Source organism: Chinchilla lanigera, unplaced genomic scaffold, assembly GCF_000276665.1.
Source record: "Chinchilla lanigera isolate Chin_1 unplaced genomic scaffold, ChiLan1.0 scaffold00001, whole genome shotgun sequence".
Classification (NCBI taxonomy): Eukaryota; Metazoa; Chordata; class Mammalia; order Rodentia; family Chinchillidae; genus Chinchilla; species Chinchilla lanigera.
In genome coordinates, this window is record NW_004955402.1 from 42,744,355 (window position 1) to 42,759,284 (window position 14,930).

The window sequence follows — 14,930 nt, forward strand, 5'->3', positions numbered from 1 at the left end:
TCAAAAGCCCTACCATGCTCAGGGGTTAGGATCTCAACATATGAATATGGGGTGAGGGTGTGAGGATGTAATGTTCAGTGCATGCATTGGGTCTTTCTGACTCCTTGTGACTTGCTTTTGATGCCCTCTAGTCATAGTGTGATGCTGTCCTCTCCTGCCTGGTAGTCCAGATATGCTCGACGTGGCAAAATGCTCTACTCTCTACCCTTCCATCTGTGGCCCACTTGGGCAGGGACTATGCTCTCCAGGTTCCAGTAGTTCAGCTCATACCTGTTACTAAGCCTCTAACACCTCATGGAGCCCATGAAAACAAACCTAGTTCCCTGCCCAGGCAGGGAAGACCCTGGTTCCAGCATGTCCTCCTCCTGCTCTCCTTTTTGCCTTACTCATGGAACACTTCCTTTTGCCAGTAAACTTGCTTGTTGTCACCCAAGGATGCTCTTCCATCTGCTGAATCCTGGCTCTTGAGAGTCTCCCCCTATGGGCTACCTTCCTTTTTTCTCTCTGCTGACTTCACCTCCTTTGATGCCCTGCTCAAAATTCATCTCTTTCAGAAAGATGGGAGATAAAAGAGGAGCAGGACGATGGAAGGGCTCCTGATCAAAGCTGCATTTATCTAAAACAGGGTGAGGATGATGTACATGGGCTCGTCAGCAATTCCTGGAACGTTTTTAGGCAGTGAGGGCTTCTTGATACTTCAAAGAAAGTTTTTGAGAGACATGCAGCAAAACTATGAAATTCTCAATTGCCTAAAGACTGGGGGCTCTATGGCATAGGGCCAAGGAAAGAGTCAGTATGGAAAGACATATGAAACTACACCTTGAAAAAGAATTATTACATAAATGCATCATATGACATGATTTCTTTCCATTCTTAAATACCAATAGTAGTAAAAAAAAAAATACAGTTAATTTATAGGTGAAATATTTAAGGTGATCTTTTATTGTACTGTTTTCCCCAATAAACAGTAAAATGATTTATGAAACTCATTTTTCTATTTAGATTGAAATACAGATATTTGTAGCTATACTGCCCCCATAACACAATCTCCTAAAAGCCTCATCTCTGAACACATGAGACCCTCTAGACCTAAACCCTAACAGATGGATAATTATTGGAGGTTCTAAGAATAAAAGAAGCATCTTAGAGCTTCGATTTCAACAGAATCAATTGTGGTATAGTGGTGTAATTTTATGGGCAGTCAGAGTTCTGAGGACAATGTTTTCTATTAAGATATTGAGGTCACACTGTGGAAAGGCTGGGACAGGGATAATATAGCACAGACTCTGGGATTTGATAACAGCTATGCTACAAATGACAATGGCTGTCCATCTAGCTTCTGAGGAGGAGAGAAGTTACACTAGAATTCTGAAAAATGATACTGACACTTAAATGATAATGTTTAAGAAGAGCAAAGATTGGAGGTGAGGGTGGGTTCCAAGGGGAGTGGGAAACCCTTCTGTGAGCTGGGCCCCCACTTTGGTGCCAGGAAGGAAGGACACCCAGTGGTCAAGGGCACCATCTTCCCTTCCTCTCACTTGGATATCTAGCCTCAACAATCTATATGAAAGTAGTTGTGGAAGTGAAAGATGAGGACACTGTTGTAGGTTGAATCATCTCCCTCAAAACACCTATGTTAAAGTCCTAACTCCCTCTACTTCCCAATATGATATTATTTGGAATGATGGTCTTTTATCCAGTTAAAATGCGGATATAACTCAAGTTAAGTGGGGACCTAATCCAATATGACTGGTCTTCCTATCTGAAGCGGGATTTTGAACACAGACACACACAGGGAAAACATTTTATGGAGCTAAAGTAGTGCTGCCACCAGCCAACAAACTCCCAGAAGCCAGGAGAGAGGCCTGGAACAGAGCCCTCCGCAGCAACTTTTAGAGGGAGCTGGGCTTGCTCACACTTTGACTTAGGACTTCCAGCCTCCAGAACTGAGAGACAATACATTTCTGGTGCGTAAGTCCCAACAGTAGTGGTGGTTTGCTATGGCGGCATGTTGGTAATAATACAAGTACTAAAGTGAGGCCAATAGGCAACTTATCACTGGAAAAGAGTAAGCCACTACCTTATCTTTCCTCATAGATGTACATGAAGAGGAAATTATGGGATAGAAGGAGACCTGGAGGTGGGATATTGCAATAGAATTGCTTCTGACACTTCTAGGCTCGGAAATGGTAGCCAACAGACTGGCTTTGTTGATGATATGAAATAAACAACATGTGATTTTTGAAGAAAGTCTCTGAGATGCTTTCTATCTGGATCATTTGGACCTCTCATGGAAAACGGAATGAGCACAACGGATGCCTGCAAACATTTGCTTGTAGCATCATAAAACTGAAGGCAGGGCTTGTGTGATCATACAGATGTAACTGGCTTTTATCTTGCTTTTCAGCTTTTACAAGAAGCAGGCTCAAAGCAGCAAGGATGTGGAAAGTATATCCAATAGTAAGAGACAGAAAAGTATTCGTGCCTCTTTGAATAAAAAAAATAATTAAGCCCAAGTGGCAGCCACAGATCCATATGGGGGATAAATGCCGCTCTGTTCCCTTTGGCCTGCATGTCCAGACAGCAGAATGCACAGAGAGGAAACAAGCTGGAACCAGGTAGTTGGCAAATTACTCCCATCCAGATCTAGTTGAACGAAGGCCCAACACACACAACAAACAGGATGTATATTTAGAACAGAGAACACTTTATAATTAGAAACTAATTGTTACTTTCTTGGCATTCTTTTAAATATGATTCTATTGAAACCCTTTGCTATTATGAGACTTGTCAGAAGCACGGCTGGGAGGCACTGTTATAATAAGATAACATGAAATATTAATGCAAGCTAGCCATTTCCACAGCCAGCACTAGACCTCCCCAGAACACGATGTCCACTGGCAAGAAGTCCTGGTTTCTCTGCCATTCTTGTTAGCCATAAACCTGCTATTGTGAACTCAGGCCCATTTTCGTGAAGCTTTCACTTGTTTTTGTGATCTGCCCCTCACCGAGCTCTGCTGTCAAGCCCTTTGGGAAATGGAGGCGTAGACATATGTGACCACCCTGCAGGCATCAGCAGGGTACAAAAGCCCCAGCTAGGTCCACTGTGCCATCCTAGCTCAGCAGCTGGATTGAGCATTTGCTCTCTGGATAGTCCTCTCAACACCGTGCACTTGGGAAGACTACTGGGAGAACCAACACAGAGTGGATGTGTTGAAAATTGTTGAAAATTGCTGAGGAGTGAGGCAGGCAGGATTTGGGCTGAGGGGAGACAGACCTGGGACATCACAACTTCAGTGTAGGAAAGCCCGCTCCCTGCTCACCCTGTTATTTGACTGTGCAAGAAAAACAGCTTTGTCTCAGAACAGAAAGGACGGCTGGACAGATGACTGCACAGCCACACCAAGGCCATCCTTAACAGCCCTGGCTGCAGGTGCCCCTTCCGTCTCTGAGCCTCCAAATGTATGTAAACAAGCGAAATCATATGACCATAAACAACATGGGTGCTTTGAAAAACATCTAGGCATCTGTGAGAGAGGCAGGGATAGGTCTGTCCAAGACAGGCACAATACGGACTGACCACAAAGCACAAAATACTTTTCCTGCAACTGTCCCTCCAGGGCAAGATTCAAAGCTAGCTAGGGGGAAAGAGGGTTCCAGGACGACTTTGACTTTTCATCTTATACCTTTCTGTACTTTTTAACATTTGTGCTGATATTATTTTTATAAGTACAAATTATTACCAAAGAAAGTACTCCTGTTCTTGTTTTACCCACATTGACATACAGATAGGTGATTGATAGATGAAGAGAGATAGACAGTGAGATAGACAGATAGATATAGACAGATGTTAGATGATAGATGGTACAAATAGGTGGATGATAGGTAGGTAGGTAGGTAGATGATAGGTAGACAGAAGATAGACAATAGACTCAATCAGACTGTACCCTGTGCCTTTTCGCTGTTGTGGAACTTTCCAGAATTCCACTGATAAATACATATGTAGGATCTCTATGGACAAAGCAAGCTACCAGCTGCATTTTAAGGAAAAGAGTAATAATCCACAAGGCAGGGAATCACTTGAGAGGACAGCCTGGAAATGGCAAGTTTTCTGAAAAAGATGATATGTGACTGACAAGCATTTCCTCCTTCAAATTCCTTTTCAAAGCAAAAATCCCATCTAAGTTCCTTCTTTTAAGAAATCAAAACCCCATGCTTGAGGAGAACAGTATTTTAAAGCTGAAGAAGCCAAGAGTCTCCTGGTGAAGGTCATCTGTTCCCTCTGAGAGGGGCTGCACACACATCCTCCTCCATCGTTTTTGCTTTTTCCAGAATTTTCTACAGGGATCTATAGGAAGGGGCTTGGAATGTGAAGAGACTCATGTGGAGCAGAAGAGTCCAGGATCCCTGTGAACTGGGCACCCCACCTCTGGTGTAACCCACTGAAAGTCAGCCCTGGGTTAAGGGAGACCATGTTTAGGGAGCAAAGCAGAAAGTAATGGAGCCCACCTTATAAGGATGGAGGAAAACATAGATATAAATATTTCGTGCTCCAGTAAACCTGTTAGGAAATTACTAAATCCTGGGGGGAATATGACATGGTGCAAATTCCAAAGAACTGTCATCTGTGATGAGATATACATCTTACACTTTTTGTTTAACTATGAATTTAATGAAACAGAAAATTATAAGTGACTGTGTGAACAATGGTAGAAAGTGGCCTCACACTTCAGAAGCTTCTTCAAGCAACAGGGGTGTACTCAACACTTGTGCAGATCTTGACGTTGGTGATTTGTGTTCACATCAAAGCTGGGTAGGTCTAGGACCGTGAGCTGAGGAGTGAGGCAGGCAGGATTTGGCCTGTGGACAGGCCCTGCTCAGCACCAAGGCCTTGACAACAAAACTATGTGCAAATACATAAACAGACACAAGACGTGAGGTTGGTAGAAATGCTGTGTACACAAAAGAGGGGACTGTATTTGACACTGACATCTGATGCAGTGTCTCCACAGTCTGGTCACCAATCCCATGCCGAGATCATTTCCTTAGCTAGCAGGTGACGAGGGTAGAAGCATCTTGGGGCTCCGGCGGCAGGGAGTAGGAATTGCCACACACTCCTGCAGGCTTGTGCTACCTCCTTCTGTGTGTCTTCAGAGTTTCACTCACAGCCTGTGTTCTGCTAGCTGGAAGTCGCTAGTTTCTGAGGGACACTAGATTTCTTTTCTGCTGGGGCCCCAGGCTCTGGCTTCTTCACTGTTAGAGAGTTTGTCTGAACTTTGCTTTTCCCAATGCTTGGCTTCTTCGGTTTCTGGTTGTTGCTTTGAAGGGATTTCAGCCCTAGCATTTTACAGTACTTGTTACACTGGTGTAGTGCTTTAAACTGATCGATGAACGTCATGGAACAGTTGCCCTTGAATCCTTTGTACCTGTAAGTGTGGGAGAAAGAAAAACATGTTTTAAATTAGGATACTTCACTAGTTTCAAAAGAAACTGCACAAAAATATATTTGTTCTAATTTGGGGTAAGAATAGCCAAGTGGTTTATCACAACTGTCAGGGAAAGATAGAAAACAAAGATTGTGGATCCAATGGAGACGCAGACCCACTGGCATGTACCATAGAGACCTTTGATTACAGCAGGTGCCATGGTCACAATATACCAGTCTATTATTGCCCTACTTCTCTTAGTCATTTTGCCCTATTTCTCTTAGTCATCTGCATCATTTTGACAAAAATTGGATTTCTTAGTGACCTGAAAGTCGCTCAGTCTACCCAAAGGTTCTGAATAAAAAATTCTAGGACTTTAGAAACAGAAGAAGTTATTCAGTGTAGACCCTTCAATTCATAAGTGAAGGAGTTTAGGCTGAGAGGTCATGGAACCAGCCCAAGAAAACAAAGCAGGTGATACAAGGTGAGAAGGAAGCCCTGCGTGGCTTCTTCCTGCGCCTCTTTCCTGTAACATCCCTCGTTGTCCTGAGGAAGAGAAGAATCCAGGCCTTTGTCTCCGGCCAGCTGTAGGAGGGACCATGCTGACCCTTGCCCGGGCGTAGTCTCAGGGACTGTTACTTTGAGTTGGCACATTTGATGCTCAGACTGTAAGTGACTGTGCTTTCTCATCCCAACCATGGCAAGTCAGTTTGCTCCTTCAATGGACAAGTACCAAGGTCCCCCACACCCCCTTCTTCACCTGCAGGCGAGCAAGATCCACCAAGCCAGCTGAGAAGTGGCAATAGGTACCAGGCTATTGCCACTTGTTTTGTGGCTAGAAAAGTCCCCTGCAGGTCTTTCTGCCAGCAGTCGGAAAATCCCCAAATTCTATATGTGCTGGGCCCCCTCCAGCACTTGGCTGGGCCAGGGTGAATGGATGTGCAACCTTGTCCTTCCTCATGGGTGACATCATTTTGAGATGCCCCAATGGTCCTCCCCACTGAAGATGAGCTCCTTTGATTGCTGAAGGAATTTGCCCTCAACATGGCTGGTGCCTAACAAATAAGCACTGGGAAGCAGGACATTCATACACCTACACAGCCCTGCGGCACCTGCTCCATCCCTCCTCATTGACGCATTCTGCCACCAGAGGGACCTCTACAAAACGTAAGTCATGCACCCCTGCTTAAAATTTTATTGCTATGAAGAGAACGATAGAGTTGGGGTGCGGCTCAGCTATAGAGCACTTGCCTAGCACACATAAGGCCTTGGGTTTGCGTCCAGACATTGAAAAAAAAAAAAAGATGAGACAAAATGTCTTATCCTCCTTGCAATCTTGCCAGCTTGCCACATCTCTCAACCCCGACCTCCCCTCAGCCCTCAAAAGAGGTCGTGCTCACCCCTTTTCAGAGTCTGTGCCCAGAGTGTTCCCTGCACGTGGGATCCCTGCCTCCCTCTGTCCTTAAGTCCCATTGGTCCTCAGTCCTTGTGGAAGCCTTTCCTGGCCTCCTCAACGAAGTCACAACCCAAAGGGTAGGTGTGTCCTCTTCTCCACAGCCCACTCACACTTGCAGGCTGACGCTGTGAGCTCAGGAGCTGGGGGCACCTGTACCTCTGGTGCTGCAGAGGCCCACACTCTGGCCTCATCCTCATGCCCCAGACAGCTAACCCAGTGAAGCCCAACACACAGAGGAGGCTCTAAAACAACTCTGAGGTGTTTTCTGTGTTTGTTGTTGTTCAAAGTGTTCTTTCAATGTTGTCTTCTTGGGTTGGCCCGTGTCAGTGTTGCCTTTGGAAATTTAGACACACAGGAGTACCTAGCCAAGCACTCCTTACAGACTACCTAGACAACCACTGTGAGCCACAGGTACAGAAGAGCACAAATAGGACATTGACCCCTTGCCCTTGCTGTCTAGGGAAGAAGACAGATTTCAGATCATTACAGCGACCCGCGATGCAGGTAAAGCGCTACAGCGGGCTTAGTGAGCCTGGATAATAAGCCTATCTAAGCTGCTGTTGGTTTTCTCTCCTCCCAAATGGGAAGGATGCTAATACCTGCCCCAAGGTGTTTGTGAGAGGATAAAATGAGAAAATATGCATGAACTGCCTGGCTTAGTACATGACACATAGTAAAGATTCAATTGCTATTGGCCATGTTATTATTATCATTACCAGCTTATAATGGTGCAGCTGATGGGTTCTCCCTGTGGAAGGGACGTTGAAGCTGAGACCGGAGGATGAGGGATTTTCTGAGTAATGGAGAGGGAGGAGTGTGCCTGGCACATAGGGCTACAGACAATTTGCAGGGCTCAATAAAAAAGAAGATGAACTCCTCGTTCAAAAATTATTAAGAATTTCAAGACAAAACAGCAGAGCATTAAACCAAACACAAGATCCCTCCAAACGGGGAGCCCCATGCCAGTGCATGGACCACATACCCTGAGACTAGCCCTACTGAGTGCGAGAGAGTTCAGGCTGCTTCTACTAATAGGAACAGCATGAATTGGCAAAAGGAAGTCTGCAATATTGGCATGAGGCAGATGCTACCTAAGGTAATTCAAGAAATCAGGACTCCTTCATTTGCTGGTGGAAACCAAATGTGTAAGTATGGCTGGAATGAGTGGGGCATGGGACTGTGGTCTTTTCCTATGCAACCCATACTGGGTATTGAACTCTTAAGGGCATGAAAGCTTTCTGTCCTCTCTGAAGCTACAGCATAAGCCTGCAATTCCACGCTTGCTGCAAAGCCAGGCTGCCCTCTTCTCCACCCAGTGAGGGAGCTGCTCTGCCCCTGGGATCACACAGTCAATTTCCTTGTGAAAAGTGACCTGCATTATAAAAGCCAAACTCATTTGTTAAAGAAAAAGGCAACCAAAGAAAGGAGTTAAATCTAGCAAGCTAGGGAAAATTCCTCTGCTAAGTGTGTCATTTTTACATCTCTATCTTCCTCTGCAGGAGACCTCAGAAAAGATCAAAATGCCGGTCTGTCTGTGTTTCCTTCACGTCTGAGCATTCTGTGAGGGGACACAAAGCCAGCTGCCCCTGCATTTGTCAGACATAGTGGAAAGCCTTGTCCCTACTGCTCGGGGAAGGCCTCCCTTACCTCACACCAATTCCTGAGCATCTCACATAAACTGGAAATATCATGGACAGAGGTAGCATCCCAGTTTAACCATATGGGAAACAACTCTTGGTCATCTATGTCAAGACTATTGTGAAGGTTTTCAAACTTTCAGACAACATATCATCTCTGCAGAGAAAAATAACTCACACTGTGATCTCCTAGAAAAGCTGCTGCTGTGCCCTTAAGCACTGCCTTGCAGCTAAGTGTTAATGCTGCATAACAAGCACATCCTTATCTAATGGTTCCACCTCTGGAATGGAAAAGAAAGGTTTGCTTATAGGATCATGACTTCTAGGTAGCCCCTGGGAACCCAGAATTCTTCTAGGAATCTGACAACTTGCTTTCCCTCACTTAACCTTTTGCTTAGATCCTTTCAGAAAAGCCAGTGATAGGCAGCAGGAACATGGGCTGGGTTGACTTAGATGTCTGAGCATGGGCATGGTGAGGCCCTAGAGCAAAAGCAGCTTTTCACAATCAGGGAGGCCCTTTCTCACCCCAAGCCCTTGCAAGCCTCACCTGGAATACACTCTCAGAATCCTGCAGGGCCGCTCTGCAGCGCGAGAGGAAATCTCTCCAACCTTTTGCTTGCATCTCCCCGAGGACTAGAGCCACTTCTTGGAACTAGGGGCATATGTACACTTCTTCTCTCCACAGGCTGTGATCTGTCCCAGGACACTCTTATGTGCCAGGAGAGGCTTTTCCTCAAGCAACAAAAGAGTAGATATGAGCCCCTTCCACAGAGTAACTTTTCTGGGTCCAGAGAATTTGCATTTCTAAACTTCACATTTCTAAACTTCCCTCCTCTCTATTCACCCAAAATATCTGAGGCTGGATACTTCACAAAGAAGGTCCAAACACCATGGCATCAGCATCCTGGTAGGTCCCCTGGCTGCACACAACACAGTAAAGAAGTGGAGAAGGAAATACCTTGGTGCAGAAGGGACCATGCAAGTGGGTTGATCTCTTTGTAACAATGTGCTCTCATGAGAACTCACTCATGCCAGGAGAACAGCATCAATCCATCCATAGGGCCAAACCTTCTGACCTACTTACCTCCCACTACACCCCACCCCTAAAAGGCTCCATGACCCCTAAACATCACAGTGGGGACCAAGCACATAGCTCTTGAACCTCTGGGACACAACCAAACCATATCCAAATGAGAGCATTCCCTATCAAATGCTGGACCTTTGGTTTGGCCTTTCAGGCAATATTGAACTTCCCTCCCCCTGCTTTCTGAAATGCACTTTTTCCTTTTTGCTACCCAGAATCTACAGAATTAAGTCTTTCTCCTTTCTTAGTTTGGTCTCTGTCTCAGCCGAGATGTTGAGTTTCCACTTTGACCTATTGTTCTCTCAAACTGGCAGTCACTGTTATGGCCTTTGGCTTTGCCTGGGAAGAAAAATAGAACAATATCCTTATGTTTCTAGAACAATTAACCTTAGATTCACTCAAAGGATGTAAGTCCAGTTTCACCAAACTTTTATCTATGCATGCAATGGGAAAAACAATCCTCCTGCTGTGACCCACTTTGCCTGCAACACATGCTATCTGCTGACCTCAGGACTGGAGGTGACCACAAAACTGGATTCCCGACATCTCTGCTACATGATCACCAACACAGAAACTCACCTCTGCTTTCTTGTTGGATAGATGTAGAGTTGAGTACATCCCCTCAAAAGGCATATCCTTCTCAGAAGCTCAGAGTGTGCTTTTATTTAGAAATAATGCCACTGCCGATATAGTTACTTAGGATGAGCTCATATTGGAGTGGGGTGGCCCCTTAGCCCGATATTACTGGTGTTTGTATAAGAAGAGCAAAGACACAGACACAAGGAAAATATCATGTGATGTCTGAGGTGAAGATTGAAATGACACATCCATAAGCCAAGGAACAGCAAGGAATGCAGGCAATCATCAGAGGAGAAACCAATCCTGCCAAGACTGATTTCGCATTTTAGCCTCCATAATTGAGACAATAAATTCCTATTATTTTAAGCTTCTAAATTTGTGATAATTTTATGTCAGTCCTAAGAATTTAAACACTAGAATAAAGAACCTTGTACACGAAGCTTTTTTCTGCACATTTGCATTGTTAGAAGCCTTAGCTCTTCTGAGTTTCACTAACTGGATCTTTTTATCTTTAATCTCCATTAGCATAATTTTCCAGCCCATCACTTTATGTATAGCCATCCTCTCACTGTCTCCAGAAGCGGAACAGTAAATGTATTCCATTGAACACCACTCAATGAAGTCTTTTTCCAAAAATCTTTCTCCCTGGATGGGAGTGGTGCATATGAATTGTCTAAGCCTCTTGCTAAAATTGAAATCTGGACTCAGTAGGTCCAGGCTGGAGTCTAAAGTTCTTCATTTCTAACAAGACCCAACTGACCCAGGAGGCTAGGACATAAACTACTCAACATATCCTCATTGGACTTTGGCAAGCTCTTTATATTTAAATCAGGATTAAATTTATATTTAAATTAGCTTTTCCTAAAGCTTCTGATAAAATCATATTTAGGGAGAAGCTAGAAAACTATCTTTCCACAATCCTGCCCTCACTCAGCAAAGATCTGACATTCACCTGTGTATAAAACTATTTGAGGTCAGTTTCTTACTTTGAAATGATTCCTCTCTCCTCTCATCTTGATAAGGGATGGCACAGACTCTCAGACACACAGATGGCACCATCTGACAACATAGCCAGCCCTTGGTCAGCTTGCTTGCTCCCAGCTTCCCTGGGCAAATGATTCCCTCCAAACACAGCTACAGAGACGGTGGGTAGAGCAAAGCTGCAGGAATGTCCAGTTCTGGCTGTGTTGAAGAAATTAAGGATTTTGGGCAGGATTCGCTTGAAGAAATCTAGGTGAGGCAAGAAAAACCTATAGAGAAATGTGCCCACATATTGGTAACCCTTTTAGACGCAGACCAGACTTATTTAAATCGGTTTTAGTTTGATATACTCAGTGAAGAAATTTTTCATTTATAAGAAATGATTATAAGGGAAAGGAATTCCATTTGAGAACACAGATTAGGAACTAAAAGCCCTTCTTTGGTGTGTGTGTGTGTGTGTGTGTGTGTGTGTGTGTTGTATGTGTGTCTGTGTGTACACACATGTACACTGTCACTTAGATCTGAAATGTCTCCCAAAGGCCCATGTGCTAAAGGCTTGTCCCACGGCCCATGGCACTATAGGAAAGGGATGGATCCTTTAAGAGGTGGAGCCTGGTGGGAAGAAGCTAGGTCACTGAGGGAGTGCACACCCTTCCTGTCTCTCTTTGCTTCCTAGCTTCCATGAGGTAAGGATTTTCTTCCACGATGTGCTCCACAGTGTACTGACATTGGGCCTAGGCCCCGGCCACGGGCCCCGAAGCAATGAGGCCAACCAGCCATGGACTAAAGCCTCCAAAGCTGTGAGCCGGAAAAGCTTTTCCCCTTTTTAAGTTGATTTTCTTAGTTATTTTGTTACTGTAGCAGAAAGCCAACATGTTGTGTGTAGGTGTGTATGTACAATAAAGCCAGGGCTGGGCTTGTGCATTGTGACTGTCACCTACATGTACAATAAGGGAGATAGGGAACCTCCTACTCTGGAAACATCTGGTAATTCCTGAAATTTCATCAGTGCCCTTCATTTCTTCCTATTTGTTGATTCATTCCCTCACTCAATGGGCATCAGCTCTATGCCAGACACTGTAGGGAAACCAAAAGGGATTGCTGAGCGACATGGCTCATTTCCAGAAGCAGCCATTTTGCCGGGCAGAGGGCAGACAGACACATCAACTAGCGATGACAGGATTCTGTAGAGTGCAGTGGACTCTCAGAAGGTGCAGCTTCTCACATGTCTCACAGTGAAAAGATGGTGAGGGCTCATCTGGCAGAGGGAGTGACTCAAGCACAGGTTCAGAGATGTGTTTTGAGCAACAGACACGGTCAGAGGACACTTGTGAAGTGACTTCTGCTTCATAGCCATTTTTGCCTGCAAATGGCCACTTCCTAAAATATGACTCTAGGAGCAAGGGTTCCACACGATGCTTTGCAAAAATATTTTGTGGTATCACCTCTGTGAGAAATGTCATGTTATGTCTCTCCCTGCCCATTAACTCTTCAAAAACCTATGAAATTTTACCCTAAAGAACCTTCCAAAGTATTCAACACAGGGATCCCCAAAGTTAATAGACAATGGAAATCTTATTTTCATAGTCACCATGAAAATTATTTCTGTAAAATCCCTGAGAATTTCAGGGGACCCTCATCCATGTGTTTCAGAGGTTTCCACAGGGTGACCTTCTGTTTGCACAACTGACCTGCGGCAATCAGTCTGGCGACTCCAGAGCACCCGGTTCTGGCCACTGCCTCCCTCCCAGCCCGATCAAAGTGGCCCCTTAGTGGTTAACCCTTGCTTCCTGCACCCAGCGTGTAAGTCAGATCATAGCCAAGCAAGTCCTGGAATGGAATATTCTGTCATTCTAGAACAAAACTCAGCCCTTTTCTGCCGCTTACAGGCTCCCTCTCTCTGGCTCCTGCCCACTCTCTGACCTGATCATCCACCCCTGTAGCTCCTCCCTCGGCCTATGTCTAAGCAACAGCCTGGGCTGTCTCCATGGAAACCATCCTGGCACTGTCTTCTCTGACACCCACCCCAACTGGAAAAAAGCAGAACACTGTAAGTTCCTTCCCTCTGCAAAAGAGAAAGGAGGGTGCTCTTGTCCTGGCTGCTGGTGAGAGTATTCCAGAACCCTACATGCCTGCAGAATTAATTCCTCTTCGCCCTGCTTCTGAAAGCACCTGTGCATCAGAAGGGTCTCTGTGATGGGAGACCTCGGAAAGAGAGCAGAGAGGGGCCCTGGGGGAGGCAGTCATTCACTCATTATTAGGTGACATGTGTCCTGCCCCGTGAATAGGCAAGAAGCACACAATCTCCTCCTTATCTGAGGGTGAAACCAGAGCTGAGGGTAAATAGCTGAGGAAGGAACCCTGGAGGGAAGACACCTCTCAGATAAGCAGTCTGAGATTTGCCACTGTCCCAAGCCCCATGGCGCTGGCCCACAAAGGCCCACCCATATTTTCTCTGCAGCTGGGAGCCCATGTGGGGCCACAGGCAGGGAGGGTGAGGGAGAAGTGCATCAGCATTCTTGCCAGGCACACACTGGGAGATGTCACCGGGCAGAAGAGCACTGGCCAACTGCCGGCGTTAGGGGCGGGGGAGGCGGGGCCTCCTTTCCAGTGTGATGTGGGCTGGACAGCGCTAACGGCAGGCCTTTCTCATTAACAAGCTCTGGCACCCTCAGGGAGCTGTCTGCTTCTCCAGAACGTCATGAAAGTTGGTCCCTTGTTTCCTCTCTGTAGGCTGCTTCCCTTCTGCCTTCAGAAGGTGTCTGGCTCCCTTTAGACACACACAAACACACACGCACACATGTATGCACACATGCACACACATGTGCGGTCCCTCTTCCCTTGTGGGCTTCCAGACTTACTCACTGGCAAAGCCTGGCCACATAAATCATCTGAAGCAGCTCTAGACAGCATGGCTCGGTCAGATTGAAACAGGCCGCAGTCCTCCTTCCAGGGCAGCTGACTCTGGTGCAGTCTGGGAGAGCAGGTACACGGGATGACTGGTCACTGCAGGCCTGACCTTGAGGGAGCAAAACTATTTGGTGCCCCACAGCTGCACAGGTCCTGATCTGAGACGCATTCCAAAGATGCCGGGAAATCCTGTTCCAAGGTCCCTTTGTTCCACCCCTGCTGACAGATTCATGTTTTGCTTTAAATAGTTTGCCTGGCATTGCCCCTCACACACATCAGCCTTTCCAGGAGTGTGACCTTGTCGACGAGATTCCCTTTCTTCCCATCTCCAAGGTGGTTTTGGCCCTTCCCCTCCTGGCATCCGGGCCGTGGGCTGGGTTGAACATCTGGGTGGCCTTGTTGCCTCCACTGGCTGTGGACACGTGAGGGCTCCACAGTGGCTGCTGCTGTCCCCAAGGACAGTCTTCTCTGGAATTCAGGATGGCTGAAGGCGAATGTCTGCTTTAAACTTCTTTCTCTGATGTGGCTTAGAGACCGGGGCTGGGCAGGCAGATGCCAGCAGAGCCTGCCTTCTCAAAGCCACTGTCCCCGGGGTGTGTGGGTCCTTGTCACCTCACCTTTGCCCCTCTGCAGGGAATAAGCCCCTCATTGTCCCATCCAGGGTCCCCTGAATGGGCTTCCCATACTGTGATACCTGACACCTGCCCCACATCCATAAACCTCACTGTCACACTGAGGGTCCTTTGGGTCTGTTCATAACCGCCTTATTTCAGCCTACTGTTGCTGACTGAGAAGAAAAGTGCTCACGTACTTCTCTTTGTCTTACTTCAATCTAACAACTGGTTTTTGTTTTTGTT

The 14,930-nt window shown here is 46.1% G+C and overlaps 1 protein-coding gene and 1 pseudogene across 3 annotated transcripts in view; one reads left to right on the forward strand and one right to left on the reverse strand.

Annotated features, from left to right (window-relative positions):
• The window catches only part of LOC102009783, a 73,031-nt pseudogene that overhangs the window by 19,515 nt on the left and 38,586 nt on the right, over positions 1-14,930 (forward strand).
• Alpk2 (alpha-kinase 2) overlaps positions 4,651-14,930 on the reverse strand; it is a 122,752-nt gene continuing 112,472 nt past the window's right edge. For 2 of the 3 annotated variants that reach the window (XM_005372989.2, XM_013511023.1), the window contains one exon: positions 4,651-5,426. In XM_005372989.2, coding sequence (XP_005373046.1) covers positions 5,180-5,426 — 247 coding nt within the window. In that variant the 3' untranslated portion in view covers positions 4,651-5,179. The remainder of the gene's footprint in view (positions 5,427-14,930) is intronic. The other variant, XM_013511022.1, reaches the window with a different exon arrangement.